A 22,732-nucleotide genomic window follows, 5' to 3' on the forward strand; every position below is an offset into this window, starting at 1 on the left:
ATCCCCTCTGTATTCCCATTATCTATTTCCCACACATTACAATAATTTCCTAGATTTTCCCCATGTCGTACACAACATAAATACCCCCTTGAAATAAACACAAAAGTAAAATGCCCTAGTTGATATCCCACTATTAAATGTCAATATATATCCCACTTATCATACCCTATCTTTATGCCTAGCCTTGGCCAGCATCTCATACATGGCCCTATCCTGCTTTTTGTTGCTCGTGATCGACGATATGGTGGTGCCTTGGTCGGAATCGCTCTTCTCGCAGCTCCCTCCGAGCGTACGCGTGCTCCTCTCCGGCGGCCCCTGTTGGGCTGGGAGAGCGAGAATGCTCCTATCGTTACGGTTATCATCCGAAAGGTCCATGTGACGTCTTCTCTGTTCAGCCACTGGCGACGGCTGCCGGTCAGGAGAAGAGTGATGGAGGTTGGTACCCACCCTCGCGCTGTCATCAAGATCGCTGGAGTGGCGGAAGTTTTTGAACAAATGCCTCAGCATTGGGATCGAGGCTGCCATGATGGTGCAGGCAGGCTCGATGAAGCCCCAGAGGACGAGTGGAAGGGAGTTGTCTGCGGGATGTGGGTTAGTCGATGTTGTTGTTATTGGGGGGGAGGGGAAAGCAACGCGGTCTCACAGCTAAAATCGCCTTCCTCCAGAACCTTTACGGTTGTTAATCTGAGAAAGATGTTAGTCTCTCGGTGGGAGATAAGAGCAATATGTGACGAAATAGACTTACTTGACAATGCAAGTGATGCCGGCAAAGATACCCATCGACATGGCAATGGCGACCCCAATCTTCTCTCTGTTGTACATATTATATCGCAAAAGAAGTCTCCAGGGGAGTAGGGCAAGCGCAAAATCACAAAACGCCGAACATGCTGGAACCACAAACAGGTTAGGTCGCTGGCTGAACAATAAGACTGGGGTTCTGTGGGAGTGGTGGCCTACATCCGACAAAAATGCTAAAGTTGATGGTAAACTTGACCGGCCAGCATTCCCCCGCTATCTCCGGGCGGTATGTCTTCTCCACGGGGTCACACGAAACCCAAAAGAAGATGGCGCTTAAGTAGTGGGTGATGTTGAGAAGGGCGAGTAGCCCGTAGATGGTCCATCGCATCCAGGTGTTCGGGCCACACAGCCGCAACAGTGTAATGGCAAAAGAGGTTTTGCTGCAGGCCACTGAGATAACTGATGAAAAACCGGATATATTGCTAATGATCCAGAAGACGGAAAAGTTCTCTGGCGGGATCTGGGGAGCCCGCAGACCGAAGCCCAGGAGGACATTGGTGGAAGTAGTACAGCAACTCAACAAGAGCATAATCTTCACAAACACAAATCAGCTCATGGAACGGCGGTGTGACGGGCAAAGAAAAATATTTTCATACCCATGAGAAGATGATGAAATAGTCATCCCACCATAGTGCTCTTCGTCGAAAGGTTTTGCTGTATATCCGTAGGGCGAGGAATATTCCGGCGACTCCCGTGAGCGGCCATAGTACTGCGTAAATCGTGATACCCTTTGGGTTCTCTGACAGAGGGACCTTGGTGACCATGGCGGGTGTGTACTGCGAAGCCGGCAGCCAGGCGCAGTCCAGAGGTTTAGCCGGGCCGGAGCCAAACCCGGCGGCGAGAGGGCGTGGATGGGACGATTATGGACTGTGGTCTCTCTGTATCGCCCGGATCATGTCGTCTCTCCTGTCTAGTACCGCGTATCTATGTGGTGGTCTTGTAGTCGTGATTCGTTCCTCATTGGCAGCTCATCGCAGTCCCAGCTCGGTGGCTGTGTGATCCCTCCAGAAAGTTGCAATTGCGACTTTGCAGAATGACGAGCGGATGGTTCATGGAGGACCCTGGATCTGGGGGAAGCAAGCGGGGACCGCCAGATTTAGTACCTGCCAGGGGTGGGTGGTGTCTCCGAGGGAAACGCGATCGAGTTGCCCAGGCTTGCCAGCACTTGCAGGTCCACTGGAGGTCTGACAGCTGCAGAAGACAAACCTGGGCTAGAGCGGCTCACCGGCTTGAACGGGGTCCCTCCCCACACGACCTACACGCGACATGCCAAATCGGAAGCAGCCGCGGTCCATCTTTTGTGTTTGGGGCGCTGGGTTGGTGACAGTTTGAACACCCCACATCCGTGGCTGACATGCATTGTCAACCAGCAGAAGGGACAATTGCAATTGCTGCGCGGTGCGGGTTGTCGTCAGGGTCTGGCGTAGCATTTGCGATGTCGATTTCGTCGGCCCGACAGTCTGGGTCGCAAGCGATCAACATGGGAACACCGAGCAAGGCTTCAAACCACATGGGACGCCAAGGACGCCCCCCGTCCAGTGCCTCTTAGTGCACCCTCCATACCACCACTGCGTGCTGCGTATGGTGAGCACTGCGTAACCTCAGGAATATCTGTGGTTCCTGGAGAGATGGGCAAGGTGATCGATTGACTGGTAGGCAGTTGGTAATACGGCGCAAGATACCGATAGACACACCGCAAAGCGGCCAGTCAGGTGATGGTGGAAATTGGAGAATGCACCTGCAGCTTGTTCGTGGTTGAGGCGTCCACCGAACAGCCCTCATCAGCATCAAGAGGTCAAAGCGCGCAACTCGTCACAACCAACAGCACGTTTTTGATCTGACGAGTCCAGGAACTCTACTCTGTAGGTACATGGTCTTCATTCGGGTAACAACCTCGCGAGTTTCCGGTTGACCGGTCTTAACAAGCTACCTATTCTAGAAACCGCACGGAACAACGGTCCTTAGCCCGGACGCGGTACAGGGCTCGGACAACGTTCATCATCTCAAGATGCCCAGGCTTTGAAAATGATATCTGATCTATTCTTGTCGTGCAAGGTTGAATCACACCGGAAGGGTTATGAGGTCCAAAACAATAGGTGACCCAAGCGAAATGGCACCTCCACAAAAAGCTAGAAGCGATCGATCTTGCAGCACTATCCTCAGATTTATTCATGCGGCAACTCGCTACCAGGCAATCATAGGACACCATCTCTGGATTCCAAGAGAGCCTTACCGGAAATCCTAAGACATATTGACGAGCTAGCTGTAACCGAAGGGTTGTGAGATTCTATAGGGGGCTTTTAAGAGCAGCCAAGCGACGAGATTCCCAAGCCTGGAAGCCAAGTCAATTTAAGCTTCATGGGCCAATCGTGGCCCCATGTTTCGAACAACACAATGGGTCTGGAGAAGGGCAAAAGGCTTCTCTGACATCTTTTTGCTGGGTAGAGGCAGTCATGGAACTGCCACCTCAAGACTTCGAAAATGAGTAGAACTTTTTACAACAGTGGCTGGTTGGTGGTTGGCTGGTGGCTGGTTTCCCTGAAGATATCATCAATCACTAGCAAACCTTGCACTGGGGAATTGAGGGTAGCGCCTGACCAACCTTCTGCACAATGATTATGATTGTGCATTAGTCTCATCATTTCTCACTTGATCCGCCACCACACCAATACACACACGAAGAGACATGAAGAATCCAGGTAGGTATCTATCCTTCCAATATCGCTGCTCTAATATACAGCGAAACGCTCACTCGGCCATTCTAGTTTTTCCGGCATCAAAGACAATTACAAACCGAAAGTGCCAAGGACTCTTCCGACATCTGGCGAGCCACTCAGGAAATGGACAAGTGATGTGACGATATGGATTGTCCATGGACTGGTTTGGAAGAGTTGGATCGTCTTGGTGTAACTGTACCTGCACATAATCGAGCCTTGGCAAGGGGTAGCAGCATACATATACCTCAGACGGATAGATGGGGGGTCGTTTGGCTGCACAAACACTTCGTTCTTGAAGATGGCGAACACCACATAGGTGTTTTCGTACAGTCGTTTGATCTGGACCGAGAAACTGACGAGATAAGAAAACTCGCTGCAAACTCACCTCTTGGATGGCCGACATCAACTGCCATGAGCTTCTCCACTATCTGCAACCCCTGTTCAGGCACAAGCCTGGCTATGATGTCAAAGAAGGCAAGGTTCCCATCGATAAGAACTCCAAACTGTTGTTCAAAAAGTCTCCAGTTGCGCAGTTGGCCGATATTATGATAATTAACGTGACCTGTGTCAAAAGTGAGAGTTGCTTAGGAGCTGGAAAAGGGTGTGCGAAGGTATCACGTTGCCGGAACAACTGGCCCAGAAGGAAAGTTTCAAGTTGGCGGCAGTGAGCTCGTGCCAAGTTTTCTCAATCGCACCGATCGCAAGTTCGCATCCAGTTGCCAGACGCAATCGAGAGGTTTCCAGGTCTGTCAGCCTCCCAAGATTCCTCGGTCAAGGGGTGCTTCCAGTTTCCATTCCCTACCCGAAACACCTCAGCTCAAAGACTCGCTTCATGTTGCTCTTGTTTGCTCAACTCTGCTCTCAAGAATCGTCATCCAAGTAACTCATTCTAAGCACCAACCAATTATTCATTTGCTCCAGGGACTGCTCCACCATCTACCCGACTGTCAGGGCCACCACCAACTGGACTCTTGTTGAGTTTTCTGGGCCAGCCATCACATCAGGGCATCTTCCATCGCAAACCTACATCACAGTGCAGCAGCGCGCGCACGGCATACACAACCCGAGGCGCCGTTTTCCCGTCGATGACGTCCTAATCAGGATTTTTACCACACACTGGAGCCCATCCTTTCGTCTACAGTAGGTTTCCATCAATTTCTTATGCCTGCACCCTGAGCCTTGAAAAAAGGTATGCCCAACAGCCCCGAATTGCCCCTCATTCCAAGCCCTCCCCCGACGACCCATTGCCCTGTCAGCCCGCCTCAATCCAACCCGGCCCCGCGCCCGAAACCAGCCCGCCGCCATCGACAATCATACAGACACGCAACAAACACCTCGACTAGAGCTGTCGCGTTCCAGCCGCAAAACCGCACTAATCTATCGACTAGGTGCTGGTCTTGTGCTGATGAGGTTGGTTCACCCTCGATTTGCGCCGGGATTGGGACACTGCTGCGCTGCTGCTGCTGCTGCTGCTGCTGGGAGGGGTTGCATTTTTCCGCGCTGTGAGGCATATGGTCGCTTGCTCCGCCGATGAGCATCCACCATCTTTCCCCCATCGCCAGCCAGCCGACCGGCGAGAGACCAGTCAGAAGCGCATCCAGCTTTCTGCCGCGACCTAGCCACCTGAGCTGCTCTCTCCCTACCGGACGACCCGCTCGCTGATGTTGGATCACTTTTCATACATATTAACCTCTCATGACCCAATCTTCTGGGCAGCAAAGAGCTAACTAGAGGGCATTCTTAGACAGACATTCGACATCCTTTCTGTATTGAAATCATCGGGGCCCTCTTCAACTCCCGAATACCCTCTGATTCTCCCAAGGCAATAGCATTGCCGTGCCAACCAACCGCCAGCCCAACGACCGACCCTCTTGCCTACTATTTGGCTTGGCTATCGAGTGGGAGCTTCGCGATTCCACACAATGAACGGATCATCACAACAACCGAAGGACGCTACGGCGCAAAGGCCATCATCAGCTGCGACTGCTGCGAATGTTGCGGCCGCTAACGGCAGCTCTGCGCTCAACAAGAAGAGGAAGAAGGACGGACTGAAGCCCATCATCACCACTGAAGGACCCGGGTACGTGCATTTTATTTTCTCCCAGGCTGTTGCTTTCCGCTTGTTCTTATTTTTGCATCCCCACCGGGAGATGATGCCGGCGCCCTGCTGGGAACTGGATGATGGCGGGGACGATGACCCGAGGATGGGGTGCTGTCGATGTTCAGGCTGCTGCGCCCAGCGAGTCTAGAGATGGCGGGGTGCGGGCAAGGCGGGTCGCAGAGGGGAAAGCGCAGCAGTAACAGCGTCCATGCGTTGGGCGCTGCGACATCGCGCAGAACAAGCGGGCGGCGCATGGTGAGTGGGCGGGAGCTCCCAGGGTAGGTAGGCGACGAGGGACGGACTGGACCCGCGAATATTTTGTTGTGCTGTGTGTGGCTCTAGTGAGCTGCAAACAGGTCTTGCATCGTCGCACCATCCTCCGACCCCCCTCTTACCGCCTTCCGACTCCCTTTCCCACCCGCCCGCCAGACGAACTGCTGCCGTTGTCGTCAATCTGTATCAACACCAACCAGCACGCCTCCGATATTTTGACAGTCTCCACTAGCGCTCGCCTTGCCCAACGCTCCTCGAGATGAAAACGATGCTAAAGACAAGGTCCCCGCTTTTTCCTTTTGTAACAAAGCCCGCCTTCCCCATTATCGGGCCGCCGAAAGTTCGGCACCTGTGCACAAACAGACCCGCGCCCAGCCAGCGTGCCCGCCCGACCCCGCCACCTGCCTTTGCTGCTCTGCTGCGCTGCGCAACCCTTCTTTGAGATTGCGCGATTGCTTCTTGCCGTTCATGTTGATGCTGTCATGGCATGTAGACCCTCTGCTTACACGTCTCTCACTACAGGGCTGCTCATTTAGCTTCAGCAATGTCGGGTTCGCCCACGTCAGTCTCTTCCCCGGAGGACCCCGCCGAGAACACGGCGGATGAAGAAGACTCCGAAGATTACTGCAAAGGAGGCTACCATCCCGTCACGGTTGGGGAGTCGTTCAAGGATGGGAAATACATTGTGGTGCGCAAGCTAGGATGGGGTCACTTCTCGACCGTATGGCTATCAAGAGACACCACTACCGGCAAACACGTCGCTCTCAAAGTCGTCAGATCTGCCGCCCACTACACCGAGACAGCCATCGACGAGATCAAGCTTCTCAACAAGATCGTCCAAGCGAACCCAAACCACCCAGGTCGCAAACATGTCGTTAGTCTGCTGGACTCGTTCGAGCACAAGGGGCCAAACGGTACCCATGTGTGCATGGTGTTCGAGGTGCTGGGCGAAAACTTGCTTGGTTTGATCAAGAAGTGGAATCACCGGGGCATCCCAATGCCACTCGTCAAGCAGATCACTAAACAAGTTCTCTTGGGACTCGACTACCTGCACCGGGAATGCGGCATCATCCATACCGACTTGAAGCCCGAAAATGTCTTGATTGAGATTGGGGACGTGGAGAAGATTGTTCAAAAGGTGGTCAGCTCCGACGCCGGCGAGAAGGAGAACAACAGGAATGGACGTCGGAGGCGTAGGACGCTTATTACTGGCAGCCAGCCTTTACCCTCGCCACTGAACGCTAGTTTCGATCGCGGTTCGATTTTCCCCTCGCCTGGGGCGCCAAGCCTTGGCCAAATGCTTCATGATGGTGAGCACAAGCATTCCGTGAACCTCAGTTATTCACGCCAACCACTAACCATGACGCAGCCGACTCAAAATCAAAGGAGCCATCTCCTAAACGGGACAAGGAAACCGGAGAGGACAGGCAGGGCCAACGAGAGAAAACCGCTGATATCTTGACTAAGGAAGTCTCGGGTATCTCGTTGGACAAAACCACGCCTCTATCAACGGCAGGTGAAAAGCGCAAGGCCGATGATATGCAGTATGACATTATTAGTGTCAAAATTGCGGATCTAGGCAATGCGTGCTGGGTCAATCACCACTTCACCAATGACATCCAGACTCGCCAATATCGATCCCCAGAAGTCATTCTGGGCGCCAAGTGGGGGGCTAGCACAGATGTCTGGAGTATGGCGGCCATGGTATGTTGAGAGTGCTGTGTCATGCGTTATGGTGAAAGCATACTGACGGTTATACCAGGTCTTTGAGCTTATTACGGGCGATTATCTATTTGATCCCCAGTCGGGAACCAAATATGGAAAGGACGATGACCATATCGCTCAGATTATTGAACTTTTAGGCCAGTTCCCCAAGTCGCTGTGCCTCTCGGGCAAGTGGTCACAGGAGATCTTCAATAGGCGCGGTGAGCTCCGCAACATCCACAGGCTACGCCACTGGGCTCTTCCAGACGTACTCAAGGAGAAGTACCACTTTAAGGAAGAGGACGCGAAGAAGATTGCCGACTTTTTAACCCCGCTGCTGGAACTCACGCCGGAAAAGAGAGCAAATGCTGGCGGGATGGCGAGCCACCCCTGGTTGGAGGACACACCGGGGATGAAGGGGATCAAGATTGAGGGGGTCGAGGTTGGCAGCAGAGGAGAGGGAATAGAGGGTTGGGCGACGGAAGTAAGAAAGCGGTAGAACCGGATTTTGGGTAGCACTCGAGAAGACGATAATGACCAGGGCTGTTTTTTTTGGTTGCGGGAACGATGATGTGGTCGATATACATGAGGATAAGTATACAAAGGAGCCAAATGGGGTTTGGGGCGGGGGGATGTGGTTTTGTCAAGCGGGGTTTGAAGAAAAAATCAGTGTCGATCGTTCTCTCTCTATCTCTGGGGTAGGTTGTGGTTGGGGCTGGGGTTGTGGTTGTGTATTCTGTCATGTTGTTGTTTTTTTGATGTTGTTTTTTGGCCTTAAACTCCAGCGAAATTCTGTTTGCGATTCTGAGACTATTTTTGTTTTCTGTTTTGTTCTTGTCTTTATTTTTTGCTGTCCCCTCCCTTCCTTCCATGTCATGATGGGTTCTGCGGTTGATGATCTAAGGCAAGCAAAGCGCATGCATGCAGGGCAAAAAATGAATCGTTCGTTTTGGGATGTTTTATACCTTGTTGCCTTGTTGTTGTTGTTTTGGGTAAGAAGGGAGGGAGGGGAAAGAAAGGAGGGTGACGGGGCGGGTTTAGATAGATGAGAGAACGGTTTATATTGAAGAGATGACGACCCTGTTTTTCAGACACTACTTACCTTATACAACATGCAGAAAGAAGGGTTTTGATTATGTGGTGTTTTGTCTATCTGGAGTTTATATATATACGCTGGAATTTTTTTTTTGGCGTTTGTTGTAGCAAAAGGAGTTTTGTATGTTTTGCGAGGTGAGGGAGAGGGAGAGGGAGTATAACAAAATTAACGATTTTTGTTTTTGCGTGGGGGATATGAGATGGAGTAAACACTGAGATGTTTGGGTGCTACCCTACCTAGATCCTGGTGAAGTGGAAGGCAAAAAGATCACCATTACAGAGCTTCTATATCACCCACAAACCACAGCAGCATATCGTCGACGAGCCCACCCAGAAAAGACAGCAAATGCCCTCTCGCGCTGAACAAGTGACGCGAGGCTACCCTCGAGATGGACACTTCTCAAAGCTTCCCTAACATGTAAGCAACAAAAAGACAGCATTCCTAAGAACCACACACACACACACACACATGATACGCAGAAAAGACATGATGGATAAATGCATTATTATTTATTTCCTCTCGGTTCAATCTCAAAAGTCGCAACGCCGACTGATCAACCCTTCTCCAAACTCCCAACAGGTTCTAATTTCCGTGGTTCTTCTGCCTCCACCGTCCCTGGCTTTTACTTTTTTTTACATTATCATGAATACACAAAATCCTAACGGCCGCGACTTTATCAATTTGCTTCGCGGAAAAGGAATAAAACACCGAATGCTGTGGTAGACACATACCTACCTAGGCTGAAAATGCAGATGCGCGCCTTTGCAGCCTTTACCACCCCCACTGCCAACCTCTTTCAGACGCTCGGCCTAAGCTTTCCTCCCCTTATTCTTCTGCGTCATCTTCCTAAACGCCTCTATGCCACCAGCACCAATGGGCCTGTGTTCGCTCGACCGAGCCGACCCATCGTATGTGCTGCGTGGAGCAATAGTGTAGCTGGTAGGCAGACCAGCAGGTTGCGCGCGGTTGGTCTTGGTCTCGGGCGCAAGAAGTCTCTCGCGCTCGAGCTCGAACCGGGACTTATTGCCGGCTGGTCGCTGGGTAAGCGTAATCTGGGAGCTACCCATCGCTGTTTCTTGACGCTGAGCCATTTTGGCCGCACTGTTTAAGCAGAACGTTAGTAGTGTTTTGACACAGACTATTTGGATGAATACGTACGCAATGTCAAAGTCGCGAGTCTCGATCTGGCGTTTCTTGTAATCATCAGTCCTCTTCAGGATCGGACGACTCCATTCACCCACAAGACGCTCTGCAATGCGCTTGATGCCAATCTCGGGTCGCTTGCTTTTGGTGTAAAAGTAAACTACCTTGCCAATGCCGCTGCTGAGAAGCACCTCTTTGTTGACTGGAAGCTTGGTGAGAGCGTTGAAGATGTCGCGCTGAATATTGTAAGCGGGGAGACTGCCGTCGTTCAGGGGCTCCAAGAAGTATTTGACAGCCTGGAGGAAATTGGTTTCAGGGTCGAGAATAGAATCTTGAACGGCTGTCCGGTTGAGAAGCGCTGTGACTTGAGGGAGAAGTTGAAGCTTGTGGGTGGCCGCAATGCCATCCTCACGGGCTTTGTTGTCAGCCACACAGGCGTTTTCCATGGCGACTTTGAGATTGGCAATTTGTTCATCGATTTCGTCCTCGAGATCCTGGACATGCGAGTTAGATACAGAGACAGGGCTGACGTCACCAAGTCAACAAGAAGCAAACATACGATATCATCCTTCTTGCGTCTCCGTTTGGTAGTGGGTTTGAGAGCGGCATCCATGGCACGCTCGAGTGCCCGACGCCGCCTCTCCTCTGGTGTGAGATTCTCCTCTGGAATCTCTTCTTGCCTGGGAGCCTCCTTCTTGCCTGATCGGCGGCCCGATTCACCTGCGCGCGCCTTGCGCGGTCGACGGTCACCATCCTCGATAATGTCATTCGCATCCAGGTCGTCATCATCCTCTCCTCTTGTCCGCTTTTTTGGCCTGCGGCCTTCTTTAGGTTTCTTGTTGGTCTCGCTGTCGGTGATCTTCCTTCTGCTGGCTTTAAGTCCCTTGGTAATATTCTCGTCGATGATAATGTTGGACGTCTGTCTTTTCTCCATGTCGGGTTCATAGTGCTCGAACTCGCCTTCGTCGATTTCGGAAAGAATGTCATCGGACTCGTTGCCCGCATCACCGGCACCATCGTGCGAGTCCACGGAGGCGTCATCCCTGCGCTCCTGGGGCGGAGAGCCAGCGTCAGACATGGTGCTGTATTGTGAGATGTGTGGAAGGAGTCGGTCGCAAAGTCGCAGTCAAGAATTGGCAAGGCTGAATGAAGGGAAGTTCGATGGTTGTTTTGTCTTTTGCGATGGCAAATTTTCGGTGGAAGCGTCAAGCATCAAAAAAAAGTCTTCGAAAAACCACAGGAAGAGCCTTTGTAATAGATGATCTGGCGACGATGGAAACGCTGGCGATGGTGTTTGGATTCGGAAAAAAGTGGACGAACTGATCACGGTTTATCGACAGCCAGGCAACTTAGAGAGTGGCCGACGTGATGAAAGGCGTGCCAGGCGCAGGGAACCGTGCAGCAAGTCGGCCGGAGTTTTCCCGTGGGACTTCGCTGGGGTGGTCGTTATCCAGGCCCACGGTCCCCACTTGCAAGTCATCAAACACTTTGCCACACTTTCAACAGCCAAAAGTCGTAACTTTATCGGGTTTAAACGTAAAAAGACGGTTTAAATTGGGAGAGAAGTGCGTATAGCGTAAAGCGTTATTTAGATTGATTAATTTCGATTTATCTGCTCAAAAAAAGGCTGTTGACTTTGGCATTGTGAAAATTTTAGACGGCCCGTGTGTTTTTAAGATGACTGTGAGCCTTGATTGGTGGGTGTAAGCCTTGGCGTGGACCTGGATAACGAACAGCCTTCGCTGTTGAAAGACACAGCTGGAGGTGGATAAGGAACAGGCCAGGGCTGACCTGATGTGGGCCGTTCCAGAAAAGTCCAGCTTACTTGCCAGTATTTACATTCGCAGGCTTCCTTTTGTATTGGTTGCCACTGACAACAGCAATCCTCCATCAAGCTCTCTACCTCCCGTCCCAAGAAACATTGTAAAAGAGTGCGCCCCCCATCTCTCCACACTCCACCGGCTGCCCCAAAACTCTATGCGATCACAACACGAAGTCTGTTTTACTGCCCAACAGTTTTCACTTGTCTGTGACCGCATCTTGCACCATGGACCACCGAGGGACGGAAGGCCTTATGGACTGGGAGCCAGAACGCAAGCATGCTATTGACCCCTCCAGTCCCTTCGCAGCTCTGCCCAAAAAGTTCACCCTCTGTAAGTTCTCCATTGCTCTCGCAATACCCCGCCTGCAAAACAATAATAACCTTGCCGGCTACATGCCAACACATCAATTTTCACCTTTTTATACAAGCCCTTCAGTCAACACGATGGCATCAACTGACCGCGCGCCTTTCCCCATAGCTTCATTTGAAACACCCGTCTCACGATTCAGCAAAGTCAGCAATGACCCATTCGCGAGCGCGGTGCGCAAGAGCTCACCACTCAAACAAGACCACCCGGCCCCCCCACATGCCTCATTCTTTTCGCCGCAGCTACAGAACAAACCATCAGGCCCCGCGTTTCGGAATCCAGCGTTCACCACACCGCAGAAACGCTTCGAGGATGTACCAATGTCCGAAGTTTCTGACGCCGAATCAAGTCCCGCTATGACCGACACTTCGATCTTGCCAGCCGACACGCCAGACATTGAACACATCGGGATGAAGTCCGCTGCCACCCCCTCACCCATCAAACTGATGTGGAACCGGAACCTGGATCGGAATCGAACTGCCGGAAAGGGGGAGCTCCCTAAATCTGGAGCTCGTGATAAGGTCAGGAAGAGGAAAAGGCTTTTCGGCGACAAAGATGTTGGCAGTGTGAGGTCCCGCCTCGCCCACGACTCGGATGACTCAGATAGCGATATTCCAGAGAGCTCCAAGGCGCTGGTGACGAGTTCAAAACAGAAGAAGGATAAGAAACGAGGCTGGTTGAGCAACTTCCTCGCGACTCTGAGCGACAACCCCAATGCGCCAGCTATTCTGTCCAGGTGGTTGCAACTTGGGGCAAATATCCTTCTCATGTGCCTTGCATTCATCATTGTCTTCGAAATGATCAAGCAAGTGCGGTCAGATTTATCGCGCGAGGCTGGCAATGCTATAGCGGCATTGCAACAGGAGATCAGGCAATGTGCAGAGCAGTTCACCCAGAATGCTTGCTCGCCCAAGGCAACTCGCCCACCTTATATGGAAACGGTGTGCACCCAATGGGAAATATGCATGCAACAGGACCCTCACGGCATTGCAACCACCAATATTTCGGTCCGCAAGGTAGCTGAGATCCTCAACGAGTTTGTTGGCGTTATATCCTACAAGACCTGGGTAAGTTTCTGTTGCTTTCGCTTTGCTGGGCCCACGTGCTCTAACATGTTGGTACCAGGCCTTCCTTCTTACAATATTCCTCGCCACCCTTCTTGCTACCAACATGGGCTTTGGTCGTCTTCGGGACACTGGCTCGTTCCAACATCCCCGTGCACCGGCACCTGCGCCCCCACTACAGTCACCTCCAGCTATGGCTCCGATGCTTCCAGTCTCGTCGGATGGCTTTTTCTGGGCGCCTGTCGGTATGACACCCAAGAGTGTACGGAAACAACTTCTCAGCGAAGAAACAGAGACAGAGACCGATAGCACCCCGATGATGAGAGCCATCATGCCGCCACAAACCCCGTCAATGAGGAGGAGTCCCAGCAAAGAGTACCGAGATAGGGAGCGAGAAAGAGACAGAAGTCCGTCCAAGGGTTTCAGACAAAGGAGCCCCAGCAAAAACTACTGAACGAACAACACACCGGTTTCTTTTGTTTATTTTTGCCATCGAGTTTCTGACAAGTGCTGGCAATTGCTGCCACGACCGTGTCACTGCATGTACTTATTCTTTTCTTGTTCTCATTTTATTCTGCTTTCATAGGCACTTTGGGAGCACGGAGTCGGCTTGGTATGTGGGTTGGTTGGACTGGTTACGTTGGCGTTGAGCAGGCATGCTCTAGTGGGGGTATTCGACATAATTTAATTCTGTCCCTTATACAATGCACTTCTATGACAAGTCATTGTGCTCGGTTGCTGGCTCCGGATGCGGCCTCTATCCACGCCTCCTAGGCTTCCTAGTCGAGACTATGTCCGTCCTTATGAAGTTCCAGATTTTTGCGCCCGCTCTGCCAGCACTCTGAAAGCTTGAAGTCTAACTTCAAGTCGATGGGTGTGTACTAATCCCCACCATTCTGGGAGCTGACATGATGCCAAGTTGAAGGTCCCACAGCGGGCCGGGACTCGCTGGCACCCCGATTGGTAGATTGAGGTTGAAATGACGATTGCCCATAACGTCACTTACACACAAGATCAAAAGCCTAGATCTGACATCTTACTATTCGAGAAGATTTGAGACGTTGAGGCGCAGTTCTTACCAATATTTCAGAGCCAGTAATTTCAGTGTGCAGTTCTCTTCTCGAACCCCGTTCCGTTTCCGGAATGTAGCAGCGAACCCGGAAGCAAGACAGCTAATCACCGATTTTCAAGAAAAAGGGGCGGTTCATTTTGACATGCAGCGTCGCTTTGAGGTCACTCTAGACGCTGACTGGCTGCAACAGGACGACTTGCTTGGACCAAATATCTTACCGTAACCGCCGTGCCAATTGCTATGTAATTTGGATATGGTGTATACTTGGATAGAAACAAAAATGCAGAGGCAGCATTGGTCTGTCATTGCCATGTATGCCACTGTAGATATCATAATGCAAGAAACCTCTTTCATCTCTACGTTGATCCTGACAGAAGATATAGTCAACCCCCACATGTTTGTGGGATGGTGGTCCTAGCTCCCTGGGGTGTGGGGCCGCCTTTCAAGGTTGGACCTTTAATTGTTCTGGTTTTTCGACCATGATCCATCCAAGCTCTTTGCCAGCCGGTTTCTTAAGGACGCGGTCGTCGAGCTGCCCAAATTGCCATCATACAAGACGCAGCACTGCGAGGAGCCCCAGGCAAGCCCAAGCGCGCATTGCGTGTCGTTTGAGTTTAGCTTTCGACTCCCCTTCTCTATATTTTCCCCACGAGGCGTCCCATAGCCACCCAGCCCTTCGAACTGCCCCAACTGGCCTATCCGGCATGAGCATTTCCCACATGTCGTCTTCACATTTCCCTCTCGCCCGTCCAGTTCCAGCACGTACGGGATTCCTTCACGACGCAGACCTGTCCGGACAGCCTTCGACCCATACGATAGCAACTTGGAAGGAGTAGGAGTCATCAGTCCACATTTGACGCGCGCTCTTGCACAGTCCGATGGTCCAAGAGCTCTGACCCCCGCCACTCAGAATCTGTACAACTAGTGTTCCCTGTTGTTAAGCATGTTGGCGCACATTACCGTAGCCTTCCAGATATTACCTTGCTAGCTCCGTGAGGCGGAGAGACAACAGTCATAGGCGACGGTCGACATGGATCCAATGGACGAAGACTCGGACGGCGGCCACCCCGGACCCTCGCTGCCACCGCCCACGCCCGGTGGGACCAATCCTGCGCCAGCCCATAGTTCGTCGTCGGCTGCTACTCCATCGTCCGTCTCGGCGGTTGGTCCTGCTTCTCAGCACTCCGGCGTGTCCAAGAGGAGGAGAGGTCTTGGGGTTGTGACACCGAATGCTTGCACCGAATGTCGCAAGAAGCGTGCAAAGGTTTGTGCTTCCAGCTGACAATCGTCGCCCTATAGGTCCTGGCCCCTAAGCTGACTGTTGATGTCACCACCTAGTGCGACGGACAGAGACCATGCGGTCGATGTAAAACTCAGAAGGACGTGGAGTGTATATATGAAATCCCGGTCCGACAGTCCAAGGAGAACCTTCGAAACGAAATAGAACAGCTCCGGAAGGCGCAGCGCTGCAACGACAAGGTCTTCACGGCTCTCACCCGAAGCGACCACTGGGAAGATGTTCTCAAGCGGCTGCGAAATGGCCAAAGTGTGGAAGACGTGTCCGAATGGCTGCATAGTCTTCACTCCCAGCAAGGGGCTGGCGCGCTTCCTCCCATCAGCCGCATCATGGGCTCTGGGGGCGTTGGCTACGGCAGCGTGCCTCCGCGCGGACTGACTGGGTTTCCCGCTGGACCGTCGACCGGTTACATGCCGTTATCTTCCGCGTACCATGCTGTTAGCCCGGTGTCCAGCCATGCCCCGTATAGCACTCAACCTGAAGACCACCAGAGTCCTTGGGGCGGTCATTTTTCAACCCAAAGCCACACTACCCGCAGTGATTCGGCCCCAGACAAAATGCACTGGAGCTCTTCGGATACAATTCGACCGCCTCACCACTCCCGAGTAGGGTCGTGGATTGAAAGCCAGGGCACTGCTCCTCCTAATCCTGCTCGATTTCGGGGACTGGATAGCGTCTTGATTCCCGACTTTGAAGGGATACGGGTCCCGACGGCAACATGGACCAACATAACATCAGACCCAGCCCTTGTTCAGCATCTTCTGGCGCTGTACTTTTGCTGGGAATATCCCACCTTTGCGTCACTGAGCAAGGAGCATTTTCTGCGGGATTTCACCGACGGCCGGCCAAGATTCTGTTCCTCCATTCTTGTGAACGCGCTGCTTGCACTTGGGTGCAGATTCTCGAGCAAACCAAACACTCGGCCCAACCCAGATGATCCCTACACATCTGGAGATCACTTCTTCAAAGAGAGTCAGCGCCTTTTTTATCTGGAAACTGACCACCACAGTTTAACGACCATCCAGGCCCTTGGAATAATGTCCATCAGAGAGGCCAGCTGCGGGAGGGACTCGGAAAGTTGGTATTACGCTGGCCAGAGCATTCGTCTGGCTATTGAGATGGGGCTTCATCGTGTGGAAGACGACGGCAAAGATGACGACCTGGCTGCTGTCCAAGCAGCCACATTCTGGGGGGCGTTTGCCCTGGACCAGTAAGAAATCATTTCCACTTGTTGTTTTGCTTTTCACCCCTTTAGGAAAACTAACGTCACATTCAGCGCATGGTCTTTGGCGACTGGAACTCTGCCTCAATGCTCCTGCTTTCCACGGCTCCCGCCAAAACCCGCAATTATAGACGACATTGAGGCCTCTCTGTGGATTCCCTATACAGATGATGGTAAGGGGATCACCATACCCGGACCACCAACAACCGATGGAAGGCTAAACTCAACACCAGGCACACCGCTCGAGAGGTCGTGTGAGCAGCCCTCGAATGTACGGTCGGTCTACAAATGTTTCTGCGAGCTCAGTGAGCTTGTTCACCAATCCCTGTATATTATGCATTCCCCTGGGCGGCCACTCACCAGCAAAGACCTGCTTGCTATTTACACGCAGTATTTGGACTGGTACGATCGAATACCGGAGGTTCTCCGCCTGGGCCACAACTTCACCCCGGCGGTCTTGTTTGCCCAGTACGTTTTCTTGTTGGTCTTTTGCGTCAACTTTTGGATTCTTGCTCATACGGTTCTGTTTGGCAGCATGTACTACCATTTTGCCATTCTACTTCTGTTCCGGCCATTAATCAGGCTTCGTATCATTGGCTCGGGGGTCTCTCCCCGGGACGTGTGCTCCCAAGCATCAGACGCCATTTCTGGCCTTCTGCGCTCATACTCGCAGCTGTACACGCTGAGACGAACACCGTCATTTGTTCCCTACTTTGTACTTACCTCGTCAATCATGCATCTTGCCATTGGAGCGGCACGGTCAGAGGAGAGAAACAGGGCCCCTAAGGCCGGTGGCGATCCTACCCAGTCTCTCAAGAGAGCGGCACAAATAGATCCCCATGTTGCTGATGCGCTCAGCCGCGGTATTGCTGACCTGACAGAGATGGCACCATGTCATCATTTTGCAGAACAAGCTCTCAACATTCTCCGGTTTCTTGCCAAAAAGTGGGACATCAATGTGGACATACAAGTTGCTAAAGGGGAAGCGAATGTGAGCGCGGACCCAGAGATGATCGATTCAGCAACTCGCCCATCAACAAGCAGCCTCAACTTTTTTGCCCCCAACTTCGCCAAGTCCGACTTCAACTGCACGTGGGGCAAAGGCGACGGAACGGCACCCGGAACAGGGAAGGGACAAGAGGGCAAACCGGCGGGCGCCGGGAGTATATCCAGTAGCATGGAGAATCCTCTGTTCTGGCCCTTTCCAATGCAAGGCCGTCCGATGTTGGCCAGCGGGAAGGAATTGGAGGAGGCAGGCTTCGAGCTGCTGTAACAGCACACCTGTGACTTTGCTGATAAGTCATAGGTCACAAGGTCTCTTGAGCTTGAGATCAGTATGTCCGAACAACGGAAATGGGATGGTCCAGACGTGACTTATGGAACTTGTGTGGGATTTTTGAAGCATCGGTTGTCATTGCTGTGCGGCGTTCAAGGCAAAATGTCCGGATGGCACAGCGTTTGGCTTATGACAAGATACCCCGATATACACTAATAACAAAATATGAGAAACAAGACATCGCCTGTCCCTCTCCCGTCTTTGCTGTGGATCCGTCCATACCCATTCCCAGGAGTCCTAAGAGCCGCAAATAATGGTTCCATTCTCTCCCGTTCCCCGCTTCCTTCCGGGTGGAAGGTTTGGGCTGGCCCGGCAGGCTCGGTGATGTTATCCAGTCGTCTTTCGCTCCCCGAAACACCACCCGCTGCTGGGGCACGGCTCACAGCTGATACGGAGAGAAGAGGCGGATGCAGCTTGTCCGAGTCAACACGCAATAGGAAGATGCTGGCTCGGAGGTGGCTTAAGTCTAGAGGTAAGGCAATGCACAGGCCGGTCCAAGTTGATCGAGTTTCATTCTTTTCTTCTTCCACGATATCGGGCCCAGGCTTGGTGGCACCGGAGGGGCCCGCGACGTTGTCGTTATTACACCCACATTAGCAGCCCCTTAGATCCCCTGCCTACACGTGGTGTCTGGGGTCTGACGAAAATCTCTTTGAGCCTTGAGGGGGGACAGCAGGTTCTCGATGCTGGGCGTGATGATGGGATGGATGTGTGGAGAGATATGAGACTCTCGGGACAACCCTTCGCAACCCCTTCTAATAAGTGTCGTCGTCGAGGGGAAGCGAGGCCCGAGGGGCAAACAATGGACGAGGGGAGCCAACATACCCACACGCGTGGTGATTGGATGACAGGCTGCAGGCTTGGTGTTTCGAAACGCCAGAACCAGCAGCTTCCATGGTGCAGTGTTGCCTCCGGGGGTCGTTTCAGGTGGTCAGCCCCTCCAAACGCTTCCCCAATCAGAAAGGCTTGTCTTTGCTGAAGAAGCTTGGGCGAGCACCTGCCCTACGATCTCCCGCACCCTGTCCTGTCTGTCTCTTTTTTCGCTGCCAGGTGTGCGGCCCAATGCCTGCTCGAGGTGTCCTTTTTGCTGCTTGACTGACGTGGTTGCCATTGCTTGTTCTCACAGTGTTATTTTTCCCCCCTTCTTGCTTCCATTTTGTTGCTCCCCCGATGCGTCGGTGCCTCCGCCCAGACCAATTCCACCCCCCTGGTCCCTGTCTTGTTGGTTAGAGTTGCACCATCCGATTTCCCTATTCCTATCAACACAAGACAAGAGCTCGAAGCTCATCCCCTCCTCGTATTATATCCTCCAGTCTCCCGCCAGGCACGCGCGCCTTGTCGGCTTGATCACCTTTTTTTTCCCTCCTTTTCGTGAAATCTTGCAATTGGCAGCTGCCATGACGGCCTGGTAGACCGGCCGCTTCTCTTCTTCCCACGTTTACCTTTACGCGTCTTCAATTCGAATTGTTTTCCTTGCCTTCTGAGCTCAGTTATTTCCTTACGTTTCAATTCCTGCCTTAGCTACAGCTTTTTCATCTGATTATCTTTCTTGATGGATCCGTTTGGGGAACCGGCCGCCGACACCTTGGCCGCGGCTCGTCTTCACGTCCAAGCCCTGACCGACTGTGGATTACCCCGCGAGGCTCTTTTGCGGGCTCTTCTGGAAAATTATGGCGATGGTATGTTGGCGCGCCAAGTTGGCGGTTGATTGCGAGTGTTAACGTGAGAATAGGGTCATCAACTGGGACTGGAGCCACCACCGTGGCGATGGAGATGGGCGGCTACTCTCAACAATCGCAACAGCAGCTCCACCAACAGCAACAACAGCAACAGCCACCCCCACAATTACAGCAGCAACAGGCGCTTCCTTCACCACAGTTGCCGTCGCAGGTGAACCAGCCAATCATTCCGGGGAAAATGATGCAGCACAACTTTGGTTACCATCATGGCACACGGCTGTCGATATCGACTACCTCGAGCTCGCAGTCATCAGCTTCCGGGAGGGCCAGCATACTATCGACGGCAACCACCATGAGCTCCGTCTCGTCTCAAGCAGCAGGAGGACAGGATATTGCGCCGCTTCCCACGCCGCCTGCGCCGCCCGTAAAGAGCAACAACCGGGGCACTTCCAAACCGCAAGGCGCATACTGGTGCACCTTTTGTGACGTTGCTTTCCAGCGCAAGTTTGACTGGAAAAGACACGAGGACGAGTTCCACGAGAGATACAAGCGCTATCCGTGTCCCAACTGCAATCGGATCTTCTGGGGAGCCAATACGTTCAATCAGCACCACAAGAACGCCCACGGCTGCACGACATGCCCGCACGCGGATCGGGTGGTGCGCTACACACAGCGCAAAACAGCATGGTAAGTTCCGTCCTTCATTTTGCTTTCTTATTTCTGCGCCTTCAATGTTTCTGAAGGTGGGGTAAGCAGCAGGATTTCTGTCCCGATCCTTGCTCAGCTGCCCGCCCCCAAATAAGGCTGCCAACATGGCGGCCAGAGTTGAACACTCGATCTGGTCAGTGAAGCGGACCAGAACGGACCACTGACGTGCTGTTTTCAGGGCCTGCGGATTTTGCGGAGGTTTTCTTGCCAGCCGCGATCGGTATTTCGACCATGTCGCCCGCCATTATGAGGATGGATGCAACAAGGGACACTGGAACCACTCACTCGTAATCTACGGCCTACTTCACCAACCTTCGATCAGCAATGCATGGAAGGAGCTCAATGCTGCACTCTACGGTCATTTACCACGCGATCAGCAGCCAATGCTGGAATGGGATGCCAAGGTGACTGGCAATGCGCCCGGCTTCCTGGAAGGTGAAAGCCCCGGCAAACTCCAGGATTTACTCGAATTCTTTAACGAAAGTAACGACGACCCGAGATTTCTTGCACGACTCGCCCACGACCAGGCGAAGATTCGATTCCGGCATGAGGTACTGCAGCCTGGCGGCATGTCTCCCACCGACATGGCGTCACGGCCTATTTCGGAGCCCCCGAAGCTGAAGTCCTCTGCTTCAGCTCAAACACTTTTGTCAAACAAGCACATGTCCTCGCCGCAGCCCTCGGGGGGGTCTGATGGGCCACCACCTGCATACGACAGTAGTTCTGTACAGCATGTCTTGAAGAAGCAGCGAAGCATGGCTCCTTCACTGGATGCATCGTATTCGAAGCCTCATATGTTTAGCACACCAACACCGCAGCAACAGCCGCTGCCACAACCACCACAATTACCTTCTCAAAAGCTGATTAACAACCCGTTTCTTACTGCAGCGCCGGAACCTCAACCTCCCAACCTGCTGGGGATTCAACTGGAAACTACGGCGTCTGGAGGATTTTACGACTTGACGCTTACACATGTGCACCCGCACATTCAGGGGCACAGCATGAGTGATATTGCACAACAACAACAACAACAACAGCAGCAGCAGCAGCAGCAACAGCAACAGCAATTATTACAGCAGCGGCAGCAGCAACTATCGCCGCAAGAACACCAGCCACAGTTCCTGCCGCAGATTAACCCGATCAATTTATACGACGACTGGAGTAGCATGGTGGGGACGATGGTAGACGATGGGTCGGGGACGACATGGTGGCAGACGACACAGCATCCAGGTACACATCAAGGACCACCGCAGTGATTTTTCCAAGTCGTTTTTCATATCACAGCACTGTTTTTTTTTTCCCGCTACATCACAAAAACCTTTTTCTTTGTTTGGAAACCCTCGGATTTGGACACGGTGCTTGAAAACAGGCAAGGCGTTATTCTGGGCAGCTGTTTTTCTTCTTTCCTCGAATACCCTTCTGAACATTTCTCTTCTTATACCCCCCCTTTTGCGGGCCTGTCATTACTATATCATTTTTTTCGCACACTTTTGGAACCATTTACCTGTCGATTAGGTTGTTATTTTTTTTCTGGTGTTTTTTGTTTTGGATTTTGGACCATTTGGGTTTATATACGACATGGGTTGGACAGGAAGGAAGGCAAGGCATTGGAGGGGAAATGGGCGGAGGTCAAGCAAGCAAGCAAGAGGTGAATTTTGCGATGGAGGCATAAGTGGTTTGGGAAAAGGGTGTGTGGAGGTGGTGAAAGTTTCTGGATTTGTTCCGTTTGGAGATTAGGCGTTCCATTATTGAGTACGGGAGATGAAAAAGTCTGACCGGGATGGCGAAAGGAGAGGGTTGTGGGGTTGAGAGAGAGGACTGGAAGGGGGGGGGACAGGGGATGTATTTTGTATTATATATTTGCTCCGGTTCCCAAAGCATGGTGTGTGCCCCCCCTTGGGGACCTGGAAAGCAAGGTAACGGAGAGATTTCGGACTTGGGGAAAATAAAATTCTTGAATCTGTCACCTTTGTCTTTTTTCCATGCTGCAATACTGGATGGATCCCGGGGTCACAAGGAGTATGATGGGACGGATAGATTGTGTATACCATGTCCCAATCTCGGAACCGTTCCAACACTCCGGTACCGATATTCATCAACTGGGCAGACTTTGCTAACTTGGGGAGGAATCCACAGTTTGACCGTTGCCCAGAAGCATGTGATCGACAGATCTGCCTTGTCTGCCGGGGCGCGGTGGGTTTTGGCGGTGGTAGTGGAGAAGAAGGTAAAGGCCGGGGGTGGAGGGGGGTGTTTTGGGGCGGCTCCGCAGAGCTCCGCAAACCCCGTTGCAATAAAACGGTGTTAGGGAGTGGAAGTGGGAAGGGTAGGCTGAA

The 22,732-nt window shown here is 52.4% G+C and overlaps 6 protein-coding genes across 6 annotated transcripts; 4 read left to right on the forward strand and 2 right to left on the reverse strand.

Annotated features, from left to right (window-relative positions):
- Window positions 1-114: 114 nt before the first annotated feature.
- Window positions 115-3,573, reverse strand: QC762_115860 (uncharacterized protein). Its single transcript, XM_062886002.1, is given in 6 exon segments — window positions 115-578; window positions 644-684; window positions 746-1,330; window positions 1,395-2,026; window positions 2,044-3,336; window positions 3,401-3,573. The coding sequence occupies 3 exon segments, from the start codon at window positions 820-822 to the stop codon at window positions 160-162; spliced, it is 537 nt and encodes a 178-aa protein (XP_062749032.1). The 5' UTR covers window positions 823-1,330; window positions 1,395-2,026; window positions 2,044-3,336; window positions 3,401-3,573; the 3' UTR covers window positions 115-159.
- Window positions 3,574-3,816: 243 nt separating this feature from the next.
- Window positions 3,817-8,936, forward strand: SKY1 (serine/threonine protein kinase, CMGC). Its single transcript, XM_062886003.1, is given in 6 exon segments — window positions 3,817-4,925; window positions 5,260-5,595; window positions 6,412-7,199; window positions 7,259-7,593; window positions 7,652-8,601; window positions 8,616-8,936. 4 exon segments carry the CDS (start codon window positions 5,438-5,440, stop codon window positions 8,090-8,092), a joined length of 1,722 nt encoding a protein of 573 aa, XP_062749033.1. The 5' UTR covers window positions 3,817-4,925; window positions 5,260-5,437; the 3' UTR covers window positions 8,093-8,601; window positions 8,616-8,936.
- Window positions 8,937-9,177: 241 nt separating this feature from the next.
- IWS1 (Transcription factor iws1) lies at window positions 9,178-11,496 on the reverse strand. Its single transcript, XM_062886004.1, has 3 exons — window positions 10,392-11,496; window positions 9,848-10,326; window positions 9,178-9,790 (listed from the first exon to the last, which is right to left on the reverse strand). The coding sequence occupies exons 1-3, from the start codon at window positions 10,908-10,910 to the stop codon at window positions 9,499-9,501; spliced, it is 1,290 nt and encodes a 429-aa protein (XP_062749034.1). The 5' UTR covers window positions 10,911-11,496; the 3' UTR covers window positions 9,178-9,498.
- Window positions 11,497-11,639: 143 nt separating this feature from the next.
- QC762_115890 (uncharacterized protein) lies at window positions 11,640-13,733 on the forward strand. The gene is made up of 3 exons (XM_062886005.1): window positions 11,640-11,985; window positions 12,133-13,088; window positions 13,147-13,733. Exons 1-3 carry the CDS (start codon window positions 11,880-11,882, stop codon window positions 13,537-13,539), a joined length of 1,455 nt encoding a protein of 484 aa, XP_062749035.1. The 5' UTR covers window positions 11,640-11,879; the 3' UTR covers window positions 13,540-13,733.
- An 898-nt stretch (window positions 13,734-14,631) lies between these two features.
- On the forward strand, window positions 14,632-17,949 carry QC762_115900 (uncharacterized protein; the record flags this gene model as incomplete). The annotated part of the gene is made up of 3 exons (XM_062886006.1): window positions 14,632-15,421; window positions 15,496-16,664; window positions 16,731-17,949. The coding sequence occupies exons 1-3, from the start codon at window positions 15,188-15,190 to the stop codon at window positions 17,947-17,949; spliced, it is 2,622 nt and encodes an 873-aa protein (XP_062749036.1). The 5' UTR covers window positions 14,632-15,187.
- A 1,615-nt stretch (window positions 17,950-19,564) lies between these two features.
- QC762_115910 (uncharacterized protein) lies at window positions 19,565-22,407 on the forward strand (the record flags this gene model as incomplete). The annotated part of the gene is made up of 3 exons (XM_062886007.1): window positions 19,565-19,691; window positions 19,745-20,378; window positions 20,578-22,407. The coding sequence occupies 3 exons, from the start codon at window positions 19,565-19,567 to the stop codon at window positions 21,653-21,655; spliced, it is 1,839 nt and encodes a 612-aa protein (XP_062749037.1). The 3' UTR covers window positions 21,656-22,407.
- Window positions 22,408-22,732: the final 325 nt, after the last annotated feature.

Source organism: Podospora pseudocomata (assembly GCF_035222375.1).
Source record: "Podospora pseudocomata strain CBS 415.72m chromosome 1 map unlocalized CBS415.72m_1, whole genome shotgun sequence".
In the NCBI taxonomy this organism is placed as follows: Eukaryota; Fungi; Ascomycota; class Sordariomycetes; order Sordariales; family Podosporaceae; genus Podospora; species Podospora pseudocomata.

Coding starts and splice junctions, on each gene's coding strand:
- QC762_115860 (XM_062886002.1), bottom strand. CDS start 822: ATGTACAACAGAGAGAAGATTGGGGTCGCCATTGCCATGTCGATGGGT. Junction 685..745: donor GGCATCACTTGCATTGTCAA/GTAAGTCTATTT, acceptor CATCTTTCTCAG/ATTAACAACCGTAAAGGTTC. Junction 579..643: donor GGAGGAAGGCGATTTTAGCT/GTGAGACCGCGT, acceptor CACATCCCGCAG/ACAACTCCCTTCCACTCGTC.
- SKY1 (XM_062886003.1), top strand. CDS start 5,438: ATGAACGGATCATCACAACAACCGAAGGACGCTACGGCGCAAAGGCCA. Junction 5,596..6,411: donor ATCACCACTGAAGGACCCGG/GTACGTGCATTT, acceptor CTCTCACTACAG/GGCTGCTCATTTAGCTTCAG. Junction 7,594..7,651: donor TCTGGAGTATGGCGGCCATG/GTATGTTGAGAG, acceptor CGGTTATACCAG/GTCTTTGAGCTTATTACGGG.
- IWS1 (XM_062886004.1), bottom strand. CDS start 10,910: ATGTCTGACGCTGGCTCTCCGCCCCAGGAGCGCAGGGATGACGCCTCC. Junction 10,327..10,391: donor GACGCAAGAAGGATGATATC/GTATGTTTGCTT, acceptor TCGCATGTCCAG/GATCTCGAGGACGAAATCGA. Junction 9,791..9,847: donor ACTCGCGACTTTGACATTGC/GTACGTATTCAT, acceptor CTGCTTAAACAG/TGCGGCCAAAATGGCTCAGC.
- QC762_115890 (XM_062886005.1), top strand. CDS start 11,880: ATGGACCACCGAGGGACGGAAGGCCTTATGGACTGGGAGCCAGAACGC. Junction 11,986..12,132: donor GCCCAAAAAGTTCACCCTCT/GTAAGTTCTCCA, acceptor CTTTCCCCATAG/CTTCATTTGAAACACCCGTC. Junction 13,089..13,146: donor TTATATCCTACAAGACCTGG/GTAAGTTTCTGT, acceptor TGTTGGTACCAG/GCCTTCCTTCTTACAATATT.